Genomic DNA, 14,179 nt, shown 5'->3' with positions numbered 1-14,179 from the left:
GAATGGGACCTTCTTTGGAAAGAGTCTTTGTAGCTGTGATTAAGTTAAGGGTCTTGAGATGAGATCATCCTGGAATATCCAGGTGGGCCCTAAGTCCAGTGACAAGTGTCCTTGTAAGAGGGAGATATGAGACAGACAGAAGGCGAAGTGACCGTGTGGTCCTGGACACAGTGACGTGTCTCAGCCCAGCAATCCTCAGCAGCCACCAGAGCTGGGAAGGGTGAGGAAGGGGTCGCCCCAGCCCTGCTGGTCTCAGCCTGGGGCCTGCAGAACCGGGAGGGAACCGGTTTCTGTTGCGTGAAGCCTCCCAGCTGCCGTTGGTGACAGCGGCCCAGGAGCCTCGCTCACCTGCGCGGTGCGTCCAGGTGCCGTCCTCGGTCTGAGCCCAGCCTCTGCTCTGGCTCCGCCCCCTCGTTCCAGGGATGAACAGGTGCCTGCCAGGAGCCGCACCACTGCCCCCTGGTGGCTTTGGCAGGAGGCAGCTGGGCCGGAAACCCCTGCTCCGGCTCAGGGCTGCCCCACCCCCACAAGCCGGCTGACTGGACACCACACTGGGGCACTTGAGAACCAGGTTTATTTCTGGTCTTATCAGAATATAAAAAAGTGGACGCAAAACCCAGAAAGACAAGACGAGCTTGGGGGACAAGACAAAGGAGGGAGAAGGGGGCAGAGATGGGAGGGGCCCTTGGGAAAGGGCGACATTGCAATGACACGAAGTGGGGGACACTCAGGGCAGCCAGACAGGGCAGGGGACTTCCCATGGGGGGCTGGGCACCAGGCCAGTTATCTAAATTCCACGTGGGACCTGAAAGCAGCCTCCTGAAGCCAGCTCGGGGCACAGAGCAGGCTGGGGGCTCTGAGGCCCCCAGAGGAGCAGCAAGCAGGAGGCAGGAGGCTCAGGGCTGCCTCACTGACCCTCTGCCGGCAGCCCCGCCCACCGCAGGCCCTCTGCGACTGCTCGTCACCACTGGCTGGGTCTCCAGTGGGCAGATGGGGATGTCTCTTATGAGAACCTAGTTTTCCCTGGAAAGGGACAGGGGAATGCCCGCCATCACTGTGCCTCCAGAATGGCTCCATGGGCCTGAGAGGAGAAGCTTTCCCAAATCTAAGGCCAGGATCGGGCTGCCCGTGCTGGTGCGGGTCCCTCTGGTGCGGGTCCCTATCGTGCCCTGTTAGGTCCTAGGCTCTTGGGCAATCCTGAACTTCTCTATCCTCACTTCCCAGGAGTAGATGCGGCATGTGAGGGGCACGTAAGTAACGAGTGAAGGTGCTGGGCAGGGTGCCTGGCTGGTGGACACTGATGACCATCATCTGGGCAGCAGGTTGGGCCTGCTGGGCCTGGGCAAGGGCAGGGAGTGGGCACACAGCATACAGGGCCTGGCCGTGTATCCCGCCTCTGTGGGTAGTCCTCCAGGTGCTGGGAGGGTGGCAGACAGCTCTCTTGTCCTGGGAGAGGACAGGACGCCCGGAGGGTGTGAGTGGAGGAATATAAATAAACACTCCCTGGGAGTCTGGGGAACATCCAGACCCCGCTCTGGCTCCAGGCGGCTGCCCCAAATGCCACCAGCAGCACCAATGGTGGGCTTGGGCCCAGGTCCTGGGAGGTGGGCAGATACTCAGGAAGCCCCCACCAGCCCAATCCCAGGCATAGCCCACCGTGCACAACCAGAGGTGGCTGAGGTGACAATCCTGGTCCCACCTTCGACTGGGCCAGGCTGGGCCCTGGGGGACTCCTGGAGGTCCGAGAAGGGCTGTGCCTCATCTTTGCCATGGGCTCTGGTCACAGTGCTGGGGTCTGGGGTTCAAGCCTTGGGCAGCAACTAGGACATGTGTCCGAAGGAAGCTATGGGTGGATGGGTAAGTTGGAATGGGGCCTCTGGCGTTCTCCACACCACCGTGGGTGTGGCAGAGCCCTTATGGGGTCCCACGGCCATGCTCCTGAGGTCTACCCACCCTCCCTGCATGCAAGAGTGGGGGACTTGCAACCCAACCCCCCAGACCTCTCTAAGCCTCTTAGGCATCCTTGGCTCCTCCCACTGACCTTGGCTGAGCAGCTGCAGGCTCCGCCCCTCCTCGCGCACCTGTAGGCGCAGCACCTGCTGCAGCACCTCCTGCCGTTGGGCTTCCTGGGCCAGTCCCATCCGCTGCAGCTTCTCCGCATTCAGCCGAAGCAGGGCCCGGCCTGGAGGGACGGGAAAGGGGTCGCGCCCAGGTCAATGTCCTGTGGGAATCAGGAGCGAAGGCAGAGAGAGAGAAGTGGGGAGGGGAGGCACAGACCCAAAGACAGGGAGAAGGGGAAACAGAGGAAGAGAAAGGGGGGGTTAGAGAGAGAGAGAGGTGGGGGGGACAGAGACAGGTCAATTCAGAGAGACAGGGAGAGACAAGGATGGGTAGAGACTTTGCAGAGAAAAGCCAGATGAAAGGAGAGACTGGGAGAGACAATGAGAGATTCTGCAGACACAGGCCTGAGGGAGAGGCTGTGGGAGCAAACAGCTCTCCCGGGATCGGGCCTCACCGGTGATGGCGTGCCGGGAGAAGGCCTCCACGCAGATGAGGTAGTTGTGGGGGCAGTGCTTCTTCAGCCACTTGCAGACGTCCTGCTGACTCCACAGGACCACCGGCCTCGTCAGGCCGCCCAGCGGGGGGCTCGTGTGGCACAGGCCGCAGTGGTCCGAGTACAGCCGGCCCTGGGGGAGAGGGCAGCAGATGCAGTGAGGTGGTGGGGAGGGCCGGGGCCGAATGGGGAAGGCAGCTGGGTACCTGGGGGGCCTCTGTGCCAGGCTGCTGCAGGAGCTTGACTGGCCGGCCGCCGGCTGCCCTCTGGCTGCGTGAGTCATGCCAGGTGAGGCTGGAGCCTGGCGTCCGAGGCAGGTGGCAGGGGAGGCTCTCAGCTGACACCGTGTGCTCCAGGCGCGTCCGGCAGAAGCTGAAGTGGGCGGTGGCTGTGGAGCAGGGCACTGGTCAGAGTGGTCCGGGGCAGAGCCAGAGGCTACTCTCCTCGCTCAGCCCGTCTCCCCTCCACTGAGGAAGGAGCCACTTTCCCAACCAGGGGTTCCCAATCCCCTAGAGGCGGGAGGAAGCACCATGAGCTGTCTTGAGAACCCCACCTAGCTCAAAGATGAAGAACAAACAAGTCCAACACCCATGCTCTGGGGAGCAGGACCAATTCTGCTGGGATTAGAGAGAAGATATGCCCACCAAGGAGCCCAAGACGGACAGCCAATGGGGCTGCCCCGGGACAGCCTGACCTCACCCTTGCCTTGGCACAAGCCACACCGAGCCAGGCACACACATAGGACCTGCCTGCTACACGCTGTGTGGTGGGAGGCCCTCGGGTGGCCTGCCCGCCCCTCCTCATAGGCTGAACCCAGGCTCTGCACCTGGAGTTGAAGCTTCGCCCTGCCCAGCAGTGCTCACTAGGAGTGGCTCATTGACAAGAAGCCTGAACTCCGGCGGCCAACACCGGGGATTCCTGCTCCCGCCTCCCACAGGGCCCCGGCCCGGGATGGTTCCTGTGCATGGCGGCTGCCTCGCTGGCATGGGCCGCTCAGTGCAGGGTGCAGGGTGCAGCTATGTACTCAGGACCCCTGGAGATGTCTCTCCCCACAAGTTTATTACACCTGCCAACTTTTAGTTTTACCACAATTCCTGGGCTTGCTGCTGACACCCGGACAGGCCCCTCCCAAGGACTTGCACAGGTCCTGGCACACAGGAGGTGCCCAGAAACATTGTGAATGAGTGAATGGAGGGAGGAAGGCTCTGGGTAATGTCCATAAGTCAACAGGGCCCTGGGGCCGACAGAAAGCTGGGCCCAGGATTGCCGGGTCTTTGCAGCACCCAGACTCTGACTCAGCAGGCAGGATGAGGTTCCCAGGCGGAGTCCTTCCCCGCAACAGTGAGAGACCTTCCCTCCACCCCACGGAGGGGAGGGTTTGGCCGTGTGTGCCCAGGTCTCAATAAGCGGGGGCGGGGTGGAGGCAGGGGGGCCGCATCCTCCTCCCCCTTCTTCTTCCACCCCATTCCGTTCATCGGACTGGGCACCTCCTCCTCATCTCCCACCCCTCTGTTATCAGATGGCCCTAGGGGACTCTAAACTTGAGGTCTAGGGCCAGACTGAGTGTGGCCAGTGTGGCCGCCGCCTTGAGGTGGCTTCGAGGACCGTGGGAAAGACTTATTCTAAGCGGCACCTTCTGGGGAACCGGCGCCCGGGCTGCGCGGCCTCGCTTTGCGGCCCGGCCTGGGCGAGAGCGCGCTGCTCTGGGCAAACCAGTCGGACGCCTCCGCCGCCGCCGGCGCCGCACCTGTCCCCGGCCCGCCGGGTCCCACCCATTTCCGGGCCGCGCTCCGGTGGGACCTCCGTCCACACGCTGTCCTCCTCTCCTCCCAGCCCAACGTCTTAATTCTACAGTAGAAAATGGGGGTGGGGGAGCGCTCGAGCCGGGCTGTGGCCTTGGCCCCAACGCAAAGGCTGGGGAGGGTGTGTGTGCGTGTGTTTCACCCCCGAGCGAAGAAAAAGGGAACCTCGCGGTGGTGCCAGCCTAGGGACAGGAACCGAGAGCGGTCACCTCCCCCAAGCCAAGGGAGCGTTGATCCCAAAGGCCTGAGGCCGCGGCACCCCCAAACCCAGCGCAGGACAAAGACACTAGGAACCCCGTTCAGCAAGGACGAGACCCCCCTTCCCCCCCGCTCCGCCTGCCGCGGCTCAGAGTCCGCGAAGTTCCGCCCCCGTCCCCTCGGCCCCCAAGCCCCCAGCCCGCGAGATCCCCGTGTCCAGCCGCGCTCACCGTCCACATCCCGGCGCTCTCCGAATGCGGCGCGCACAGCCCCGGCGCGGCCTCGCGGGGGGCTCAGCTGGGTGCTCAGCTCCGTGAACATGGGGCCCGCGCACACGCCCCTCGCCGTGCGCAGGGCGGCCGTGTGGCCGGCGGGGAACGTGCGCCACCGCCCCGCCCCGGCCGGCCCCCGCCCGCGCCCGCACGGGTCCCCGCGTCCCGGAGTCTGCGCGGCGAGGCACCTGCCGCTGAGCCGGGCGCCGGGCGCGCTCCGGAAGCTCGGAGGTGTGTCGGCGGCGCGCGGTCTGCGCTGCCAACGTAGGTGTCCGCCCGGGCGAGGGGCGGCCTGCGCCCGGCACGGCTCCGGGGCAGGTGCGAGTGCGAGAGGCGGGGTCAGCACACCTTCCCCTCGGTGTGCAGGGCAGGAGGGGGTGTCTTACCTGCTCCTGGGACCTTCTGCCCCCTGGGGCCCAGGTCAAAGGCCAGACCAACCACTTCCCTCCATTCTCCTACCTCAATTTACTCCTTTAACTTACTCCTTAATTTACACATTTTCCAGTGTTTTCCATAGGTCTCTCCCTCAAGTGGGCACTTGCTTCCCAGGGGAAGTCAGTTAGAACCCCTCTTGCCTCCCACCACACTGTGAACTCCAGGACCGACAGGGGCTGTCCCCTCCCCTGGACCCGAGTCTGACTCAGTGCCCAAGGCTGGGCCCTCAGGGGCCGGACTCAGTGCCCAAGGCTGGGCCCTCAGGGGCCGGGGCAGGCCGGAGGGGGTGTGCTCCAGAACAGGAGGTGCTGAGCGGGCTGGCTGCTGGGCCTTCTGTCCTGCTCATCCGCCCTGAGGGTGTTCCCATTGACTTTGAGAGTGGAAGGGAGGCAAAGAGAGAGATACCGATGTGAGAGAGACACCGCAACTGTTACTGGAGGATGGAGCCTACAACCGAGGACAGGAACCGAACCGAGGACCCTTCAGCCTGCTATCCACGGAGCCAAACCGGCCAGGGCAGGGCAGACTTTCGCCTGGAGTTTTGCCTGCTCTGCCACGCGCCTGAGCGCTCTCCCAGGTTCGTGTGGGGGCGTGAGCCAAGGTGCCCGGGGCCTGTGTGCGGAGTGGTCATGCACGTCCCTAAAGCGGGAGCACAGTGATGGCCTACCGGTCCCCACGCTCAGCAACACCCGCGGCAGAGGTGTGCCGGGGCTCACGCTCCCACAGGCTGACTGGCCCCAAGCTGGGCGCTGCCTCCATGTGCTTTCCTCCACCCGCTCCCCAGAGCTGGGCTCCCGGCCTCCCGGGAATGGCCGGGGCCCCGTGGGCGGCGGGGCTGCAGAGGGGTCTGTGTCCGCCTCGGAACGCTGAGAGCGAGGGCAGCAGCCCTGGCACAGGAGCATCGCAGGCAGGGTGCCCGCAACCACGACACCCCCTGCCAGAAGCGCCGCACAACACTCAGGTGTGTGGGGCCCGCCCGGGCGGGCGACCTGGAGAGCAAGCAGGGCGAGCGGCGGGGCGGGCACAGGCCGGCCCCGGGGAAGCGGGGAGAACGCGCAGGGCGCGGGGATGCCGCTCGGTTCCCAGGTCCCGCAGGGCTGGTCCAGGGCGTCGTCGTCTCGGCCGGGCGGTCGGCCCGCCGCACCGCTGGAGGCGCTCCCGCTCAAGCGCCCGCCACACCTCCGTTCCCTAGCCGCGACCGGAAGATGCGTTTCCGGAACTTCCGCCCCGGGTACCGAGGTGGGCGGGGCTTCTTGCGTACCGCGCGCTCCGTTTCCGGGCGCGGGTGACGCGGAGCCCGCACCTTCTTCCCCCGCGCAGCTCCGGGCGTCTGCGGCCCTTCGCCTGCGGCTGCGGCTTCCGTCCCTCCTCTTCGCAGTCCTCGGCGGCGCCATGAACAAGAAGAAGAAGCCGTTCCTGGGCATGCCCGCGCCGCTCGGCTACGTGCCGGGGCTGGGCCGAGGGTGAGCCGTGGGGCGGGCTGCGGGGCCTGGCCGGCCCGGGCGCTGGGGGCAGGGGCAGGGGTTCGGGGCGAGCCCGTCCGAACTGCCGGACTGAGACAACGAGCGAGGCCCTGCGGTGCGAGGCCATTCGGCTCGGTGTCTGCAGGAAGGTCGTCCCTGGGGGCAGGACAGGCCCGGGTGTGAGTTCTACGTGCTGCCCAGGCGCGGGGGACGGCTGACCGCGCGGTGGCCCCGAGCCCGTGTTTAGGTCTCTGCGACGGGGCGTCGGCCTGCCCTCGTGTCGGGCGGACTCCCGCCGTGTCCAGCGTCCCTGGGCCTTCCCCGTCACCGGGCTCTCCTGTGTGGCGGCCCGCAGTGCCTCCTTTCCCCGTGCCGTCCGCGGTCCATCCTGCTGGCTCCCCTCTCAGCTCCCCAGGCGCACGGACGGCATCCGGGAGTCTTGGGACTGGGTCCCCGTCACACAGACGACTACCGGACGTTGTTGAATAAATGAGCAGTCGTTATCATCCTGTTTGATGACTTACTTGGTTAGGAAAACTGGGTTTCTGTCCTTGGGGGTATTGTGTTAGAATCTGTGGGGTACACATAAGCCTCATATTTGACAGTGCCTTCAGAGAACCTGTAGCAGAGTTGGGCTAAATGCATAAATAAATTCACAAAGGGTGACAGATTTAGAACTCTGGGGTCAGAGGCCAGGGACGCTTGATGGAGTGGTAGCATTTGAGCCAAGTTTAGAAGGAAAGCTGGATTTAGGCGTGCAGAAATGTGGCAGGGTTATAGGAGAAACTGACGTTTTGTGTGGTAGGTAGTTTAGGAAACAGATGCGGCAGGTGAGGGAATGGACAGCCAGGAGTCTGAGCAGAGTGTGTGGTGATGGCAGCGGGGCCCGGGGGCATTGGGGAGGCAGAGCTTCAGAGCTGCTGGGGGCGGGCGGAGGGGGGGCTCACTTGGTTCCCAGCTGTTGGGAGTCGTGGTCTGAGAAGGAAGGGTAGGGAGCCGGACTCAGTGCACCGTGAGGACAGATGGGATGGAGAAGGACTGAGGGAGGCAAAGCTGATAGCAGGGTGTCTGCCTTGATGCCAGAATGGCACTGTCCTCATCAGCTGAAACTGCCCAGGGTAGCCACAGGGGGACACAGAAGAGGAACTCTGATGGGGTTAGGTTGGGTTTGAGGGCCTGGTTGGATGGGGGGTTGTTGGGAATGGGGCCTGGGGCTTGGAAGGAGGGCAGTCTAATGCCCTGGGGGTTCTCTCCTAAGGAGGATGTGGTGGCAAAAGCAAGTTTGAGTGACCTCAGGGTGGGTTTCTGCCTGAAGAGCACAGACGTGTAGCTCACTGCCGCCAGCGTCTTCGGAGGTGTTAGGAAGGGCGAGGGGTGTGGAGGGGAGAGCACAGAAACCAGGTAAATGGGCGTCTTGGGGCCTTCTGCAGCGCCACTGGCTTCACCACCCGGTCAGACATCGGGCCTGCCCGGGATGCCAACGATCCTGTGGATGACCGCCATGCGCCACCGGGCAAGAGGACCGTCGGGGACCAGATGAAGAAGAGCCAGGCTGCGGATGACGATGATGAGGATCTGAATGACACCAACTATGACGAGGTGACTTGTGGGCTCCCCGGCCAGTCCCCAGACAGCTGAGCAGCTTCTGAACCCTGTGTGCTGTTGGCATCTGTGATGGGTGGCTCGATGTGGCTGGTGCATTTACTCTTTCAGCTGTTCATGGCGTTTCTGTAGCGGAGTGAGGGGAGCAGGACAAATATAAAGATTTGCTACCTCTTCAGATCTGTCCTGGCCTAGTTGGTTGAGTGTCGTCCTGTGCACCAAAGGGTCGGAAGTTTGATTCCCAGTTAGGGCACATACCCCAGTTTTGGGCTCGCTCCCAAGTCGGGGGCGTGAGCGAGGCAGCCAATTGATGTTCCTCCCTCTCTTCCTCTTCCTTCCTCTCTCTCTCAAATCAATAAAAACTTTTTTTTTTTTTAAGAGACATGTTCTTGCAGCTGTTACAACCACTGCATTGGTGTTTTGTCTTGGCCAGTGAAGTTTTTTTCCTCTCAAATTATAAAAGCAAGTTTATTTAGAAAGTTACAGAGGAGCATTTGAGATCTTGCTCCCTGACATATGTCTTTAGTTTGATTCAAATAAACTCATAACAGTAAAAAAGTTACAGAGGTAACAGAAGTGAGCTGGCTGGGCTGTGCCGACTCAGGAAACAAGTTTCAGGAGCAGAAGGGCCCTTGGATTCAGGAAAGCACACTCGCCAAGAAGGCTGGAGGGCCATGCTCTGCGGGGAAAGGGAGCACTCAAGCCTTGGCCAGTGAAAATTTAAAGATAAAAATGTAAAGTGCGATTAGTGATAGTATTTGCTTTCTTTTGCTTTAGTGTTCACCCTCTTTGTTAAATGTTTGTTTTTTTATTTCAGAGAGAGGAAGTGAGAGGGAGAAATAGAAACAGCAATGATGACAGCGAATCATTGATCGGCTGCCTCCTGCCTGCCCCCTACTAGGGATCGAGCTCACAAACTGGACGTGTACCCTGGCTAGGAATCAAACCGTGACCTCCTGGTTCATGGGTTGATGCTCAACCACTGAGCCACACCCGCCGGGCCACCCTCTTTGTTAATTGGTGTTTGGTCCATTGAAGTTTTCTTCAGATATGTTCTAACATGGCATTTTTCCTCAGGAAAAGCTTTCTAAAATTAGTTCAGAAATACTTTTAAATTTCCAGGGAACTTGCAGAATAATGGGGAGAATTCCTGGCTACCCTTCACAGGCTTCTCCCCATCTCCCGTGATCTTCATATAGTTATCGAACCAGCACATCGCCATGACACAGCACTCTTCACTGATCTACAAGTGCTACTGGAATTCCACAGTTTCCCATCTTGTGTCCTCCTCTGGTCCTGGACCTAGTCCAGAGCCCTCGTTGCATTTGGCTGCTTAGACTCCATCTTCCCTGCCCTTGACAGCTGCTTCGCTACTCCTCCATTTGGGTTTGTCTGGTTGCAGAATATTGTTTAGCATTTGCAACTGGAAGAGCTCTGTCTGCTGGTGGGGTTGTGTAGGAGGAGAAGTTGACCCTCCGGGTATGTTTTGGTTCCCAGTTTAATGGCTATGCCGGGAGCCTCTTCTCAAGCGGGCCCTACGAGAAGGATGACGAGGAGGCGGATGCCATTTATGCAGCTCTGGATAAAAGGATGGACGAGAGAAGGAAAGAAAGAAGGTAACACCGGTTACCGGTTACTGTCCTTCACTGTCTTTTATGCAGCTTTTTTTAAAAAAAGTTTTGTTCTGCCTTGTTTTAGACTTGGAGAAAAGTTGCAAGAATAGTTTGTGTGAGCTCAGCTTCGAGGCCCCTGGGTCTTGCCTGTGGTGGCAGCACCTGCATAAACTCTGGGCTGTTGGTCAGGAGTCGCAGGGCTGGGGCTGCAGTGAAGAGCTTACAAACTCTGCGCTGGCTTCCAGAACCCAGCAGCATTTGGGGGACTATCCTGCCTACACATCAGGGTTACTGTCTTTGGGATAGGTGTAGTGATGTTGATATATGTTGAGTTATCATTGTAAGTTCTTTATATTTTTTATTTTAAAAATGCGTTCTGCCTGGTCGATGTGGCTCAGTGGTTGAACATGGACCCAGAAACCAAGAGGTCACCGGTTCAACTCCTGGTTAGGGCACATGCCTGGGTTGCAGGTCGATTGCCAGTGTGGGGTGTGCAGGAGGCAGCCAATCAATGATTCTCTCTCATCATTGATGATTCTATCTCTCTCCCTCTCCCTTCCTCTCTGAAATCAATAAAAATATATTTTAAAAGAATTAAAAATGCATTATCATTATAGAACTAGAGGCCCAGTGCACAAAATTCATGCATGGGGGGGGGGGGTTTCCCTCAGCCCAGCCTGCACCCTCTCCAATTGAGGACATCCTTCTTGCAATCTGGGACCGCTGGTTCCTAACTGCTCACCTGCCTGCCTGCCTGATCGCCTCTAACTGCCTCTGCCTGCCAGCCTGATCACCCCTAACTGCCCTCCCCTGCCGGCCTGATATCACCCCCAACTGCCCTCCCCTGCTGGCCAATTTGGTTCTGATTGGTCGGGTTTCTACGCCAGTCAGTGTCAAAAGCTCCGCCTCCTAGGCAGCCATTGGCTCCTCACAGCACCCAGATTTGGTTCTGACTGATCGGTTTCTACGCCAGTCAGCGTCAAAAGTGCCGCCTCCTAGGCAGCCATTGGCTCCCCACAGCACCCAGATTTGGTTCTGATTGGTTGGTTTCTATGCCAGTCAGTGTCAAAAGCTCCACCTGCTAGGCAGCCATTGTCTCCCCACAGCACCCACATTTGGTTCTGATTGGTCGGTTGCTATGCTAATCAATGTCAAAAGCTCCACCTGCTAGGCAGCCATTGGTTCTTCACAGCACTCACATTTGGTTCTGATTGGTCGGTTCCTATGTCAGTCAGCATCTCTGCGCCTACCAACGGGGCCTGATCAGAAAGGCGGGGCTGATCAGCAGCCCCGGTCGAGGCCTGGAAAGAAATGGAGGTGCAGCTGCTGGCCAGACTGGGAGAGAGAGAGAGAGAGAGGCAAGTGCTGATCAAAAGCTGCCACAGAGGCAACGGATCAGTCCCTGCTTCTCTCTTCAGGCCTGACTCTGGCCCTGATTTGCAGCCCCCTCAGCAGTCAGTGCTGGGGCACCATGCTTGCAGGACTGACTTCTGGTTGGTCGAGCATCGGTCGTTACTGGTCGTTACGACCCAGGGTTATTATGTATTAGGATATTAGGACAATGAGATTAAGTATAGGGATAGGGTGACATTCATAAGCCTGGAAAGTGACAATTGGCATTTGGTTTTATTTTCCTCTTTTTATTGCTCATTACACATGCAATTTTATAACTTCCCATAACATGTAGCATTTTTAATATTTTCAAGATCATTTCAGAAGAGTGAAATAGTTCTTGATAAGAGTTTTGTTTTGTTTTTTTAAATATATTTTATTGATTTTTTTACAGAGAGGAAGGGAGAGGGATAGAGAGCTAGAAACATCGATGAGAGAGAAACATCGACCAGCTGCCTCCTGCACACCCCCCACCGGGGATGTGCCCACAACCAAGGTACATGCCCTTGACCGGAATCGAACCTGGGACCTCTCAGTCCGCAGGCCGATGCTCTATCCACTGAGCCAAACCGGTTTCAGCTTGACAAGAGTTTTTTGTTAATCCTCACCCAAGGATATTTTTTTCTTTTTTTACTTATTTTTTTAATCTTTAAAAAAATTTTTTTATTTTTATTGATTTCAGAGAGGAAGAGAGAGGGAAAGAGAGATGAGAATCATTGATTAGCTGCCTCCTGCACGCCCCCTACTAGGGATCAAGCCCACAACCCAGGCATGTGCCCTTGACCAGAATCGAACCTGAGACCCTTCAGTTCTCAGGTCGACACTCTATCCACTGAGCCAAACCGGCTAGGGCAATTTTTTCGTTTTAATCTTTATTGTTGAAAGTATTGCGTATGTCCCCTTCTTCCTCCCCCCACCCCCCCTTAACTTCTTCCAGCTGGCCCCCCATCCCCTGCCCCAGCTTTTCACCATGTAATTGTCCCTGCCCATGGGTTTCGCATATATGCTCACAAGATCTTTGGTGATTACCTCCCACCCAGCCTCCCTCCCCCTGCCTTCCCTCCGAGATTCCGCACTCTGTTCCATGCTTCCATGTCTCTGGATCCACTCCGTTCATCAGTTATTTTGTAATTAGATTCCACATATGAGTGAGATGATGTGATACTTGTCTTTCTCTGACTGACTTATTTCACTCAGCATGATACTCTCAGGTCCCTCCATGCTGTCTCACAGGATAAGAGATCTTCTTTTTTACTGCTGCATAGTATTCCATGGTATAAATGTACCACAGCTTTTTTATCCTCTCATCTACTGATGGGCACTTGGGCTGTGTCCGGATCTTAGCTGTTGTAAATTGTGCTGCTATGAACATAAGGGTGCATACATTCTTTCTGACTGGTGTTTCTAGTTTCTTAGGATATATTCCTAGAAGTGTGATCACTGGGTCAAATGGCAGTTCCATATTTAGTTTTTTTGGGAACTCCATACTGTTCTCCACAGTGGCTGCACCATCTGCATTCCCACCAGCAGTGCACGAGGGTTCCCTTTTCTCCACATCCTCGCCAGCACTAGTCTCTAGTTGGTTTGTTGGTGGTAGCCATTCTGACAGGTGTGAGATGGTACATCATTGTCGTTTTAATTTGCATCTCTCTGATAATCAGTGACTTTGAGCATGTTTTCATATGTCTCTTGGCCATCTATATGTCCACTTTGGAGAAGTGTCTATTTAGATATTTTGCCCATTTTTTAAAAGAATGTATTTTTATTGATTTCAAAGAGGAAGGGAGAAAGAGAGAGAGAAACATCAATGATGGGAGAGAATAATTGATTGGCTGCCTCCTGCACGCCCCACACTGGGGACTGAGCTTGCAACCCATGAATATGCCTTGACAGGGAATAGAATCATGATCTGGTTCATAGGTCAATGCTGAGCCACGCCAGCCAGGCCTTTGCCCATTTTTTAATTGGATTGTTTGTCTTCCTTTTGTTAAGGTGTATGAGTTCCTTGTATAGTTTGGAAATTAACCCTTTATCAGGTGTATCATTGCTGAATATGTTCTCCCATACAGGGGGCTTCCTTTTCGTTTTGTTGCTGGTTTCTTTTGCTGTGCAGAAGCTTTTTGTTTTGATGTGGTCCCATTTGTTTATTTTCTCCTCAGTGTCCTTTGCCATAGGACCGTGGTCGGCAAACTGTGGCTCGCGAGCCACATGCGGCTCTTTGGCCCCTTGAGTGTGGCTCTTCCACAAAATACCACGGCATGGGCGAGTCTATTTTGAAGAAGTGGCATTAGAAGAAGTTTAAGTTTAAAAAATGTGGCTCTCAAAAGAAATTTCAGTCGTTGTACTGTTGATATTTGGCTCTGTTGACTCATGAGTTTGCCGACCACTGCCCAAGGAGATGTGTCTGTAAATATATTGCTACGAGAGATGTCTGAGATTTTGCTGCCTATGGTTTCTTGTTTCCCGACTTACATGTACCTGTTCATTTTCCCAGCACCATTTATTGAAGAGACTGGCTTGACTCCATTGTATGCTAGTGCCTCCTTTGTCAAATGTTAATTGAGCATAATGGCTTGGGTTGATTTCTGTGTTCTCTGCTCTGTCCCATTGGTCTGTATGCTTGTTCCTGTGCCAGTACCAGGCTGTTTTGATTACAGTGGCTTTGTGGTATGACTTGAAATCTGGTATTGTGCTTCCTCCAACTTTGTTCTTCTTTCTCAAGATTGCTTCAGCCATTCGGGGTCTTTTTTATTCCATATAAATTTTTGTGGAGTATTTGTTCTAGATTTGTGAATTATGCCATTGGTATATCAATAGGGATTGCATTGAATCTGTAGGTTGCCTTGGG

At 56.9% G+C, this 14,179-nt stretch overlaps 2 protein-coding genes across 5 annotated transcripts in view; one reads left to right on the top strand and one right to left on the bottom strand.

Annotated features, from left to right (window-relative positions):
- Positions 1–563: 563 nt before the first annotated feature.
- SAMD10 (sterile alpha motif domain containing 10) lies at positions 564–4,991 on the bottom strand. Of its 4 annotated transcripts, XR_008557635.1 has the most exons (6): positions 4,785–4,991; positions 2,761–2,942; positions 2,516–2,687; positions 2,042–2,182; positions 1,700–1,843; positions 1,383–1,446 (listed from the first exon to the last, which is right to left on the bottom strand). XR_008557635.1 is itself a non-coding variant. In XM_028133492.2 (5 exons), exons 1-5 carry the CDS (start codon positions 4,873–4,875, stop codon positions 1,214–1,216), a joined length of 819 nt encoding a protein of 272 aa, XP_027989293.2. In that variant the 5' UTR covers positions 4,876–4,991; the 3' UTR covers positions 564–1,213. The 4 variants fall into 4 exon arrangements, 3 of the variants coding, with proteins under 3 accessions (XP_027989293.2, XP_008155370.2, XP_027989295.2); XM_028133492.2 differs by lacking the exon at positions 1,700–1,843 and having other exon boundaries at positions 564–1,446; XM_008157148.3 differs by having other exon boundaries at positions 1,374–1,843.
- Positions 4,992–6,523: 1,532 nt separating this feature from the next.
- The window catches only part of PRPF6 (pre-mRNA processing factor 6), a 37,605-nt gene continuing 29,949 nt past the window's right edge, over positions 6,524–14,179 (top strand). The window contains exons 1-3 of the mRNA XM_008157149.3: positions 6,524–6,724; positions 8,155–8,323; positions 9,824–9,942. Coding sequence (XP_008155371.1) covers positions 6,654–6,724; positions 8,155–8,323; positions 9,824–9,942 — 359 coding nt within the window. The 5' untranslated portion in view covers positions 6,524–6,653. The remainder of the gene's footprint in view (positions 6,725–8,154; positions 8,324–9,823; positions 9,943–14,179) is intronic.

The sequence above is a fragment of the Eptesicus fuscus genome, chromosome 12 (assembly GCF_027574615.1).
Source record: "Eptesicus fuscus isolate TK198812 chromosome 12, DD_ASM_mEF_20220401, whole genome shotgun sequence".
NCBI classification, from domain to species: Eukaryota; Metazoa; Chordata; class Mammalia; order Chiroptera; family Vespertilionidae; genus Eptesicus; species Eptesicus fuscus.
This window is presented reverse-complemented; position numbering and strand designations above follow the sequence as displayed.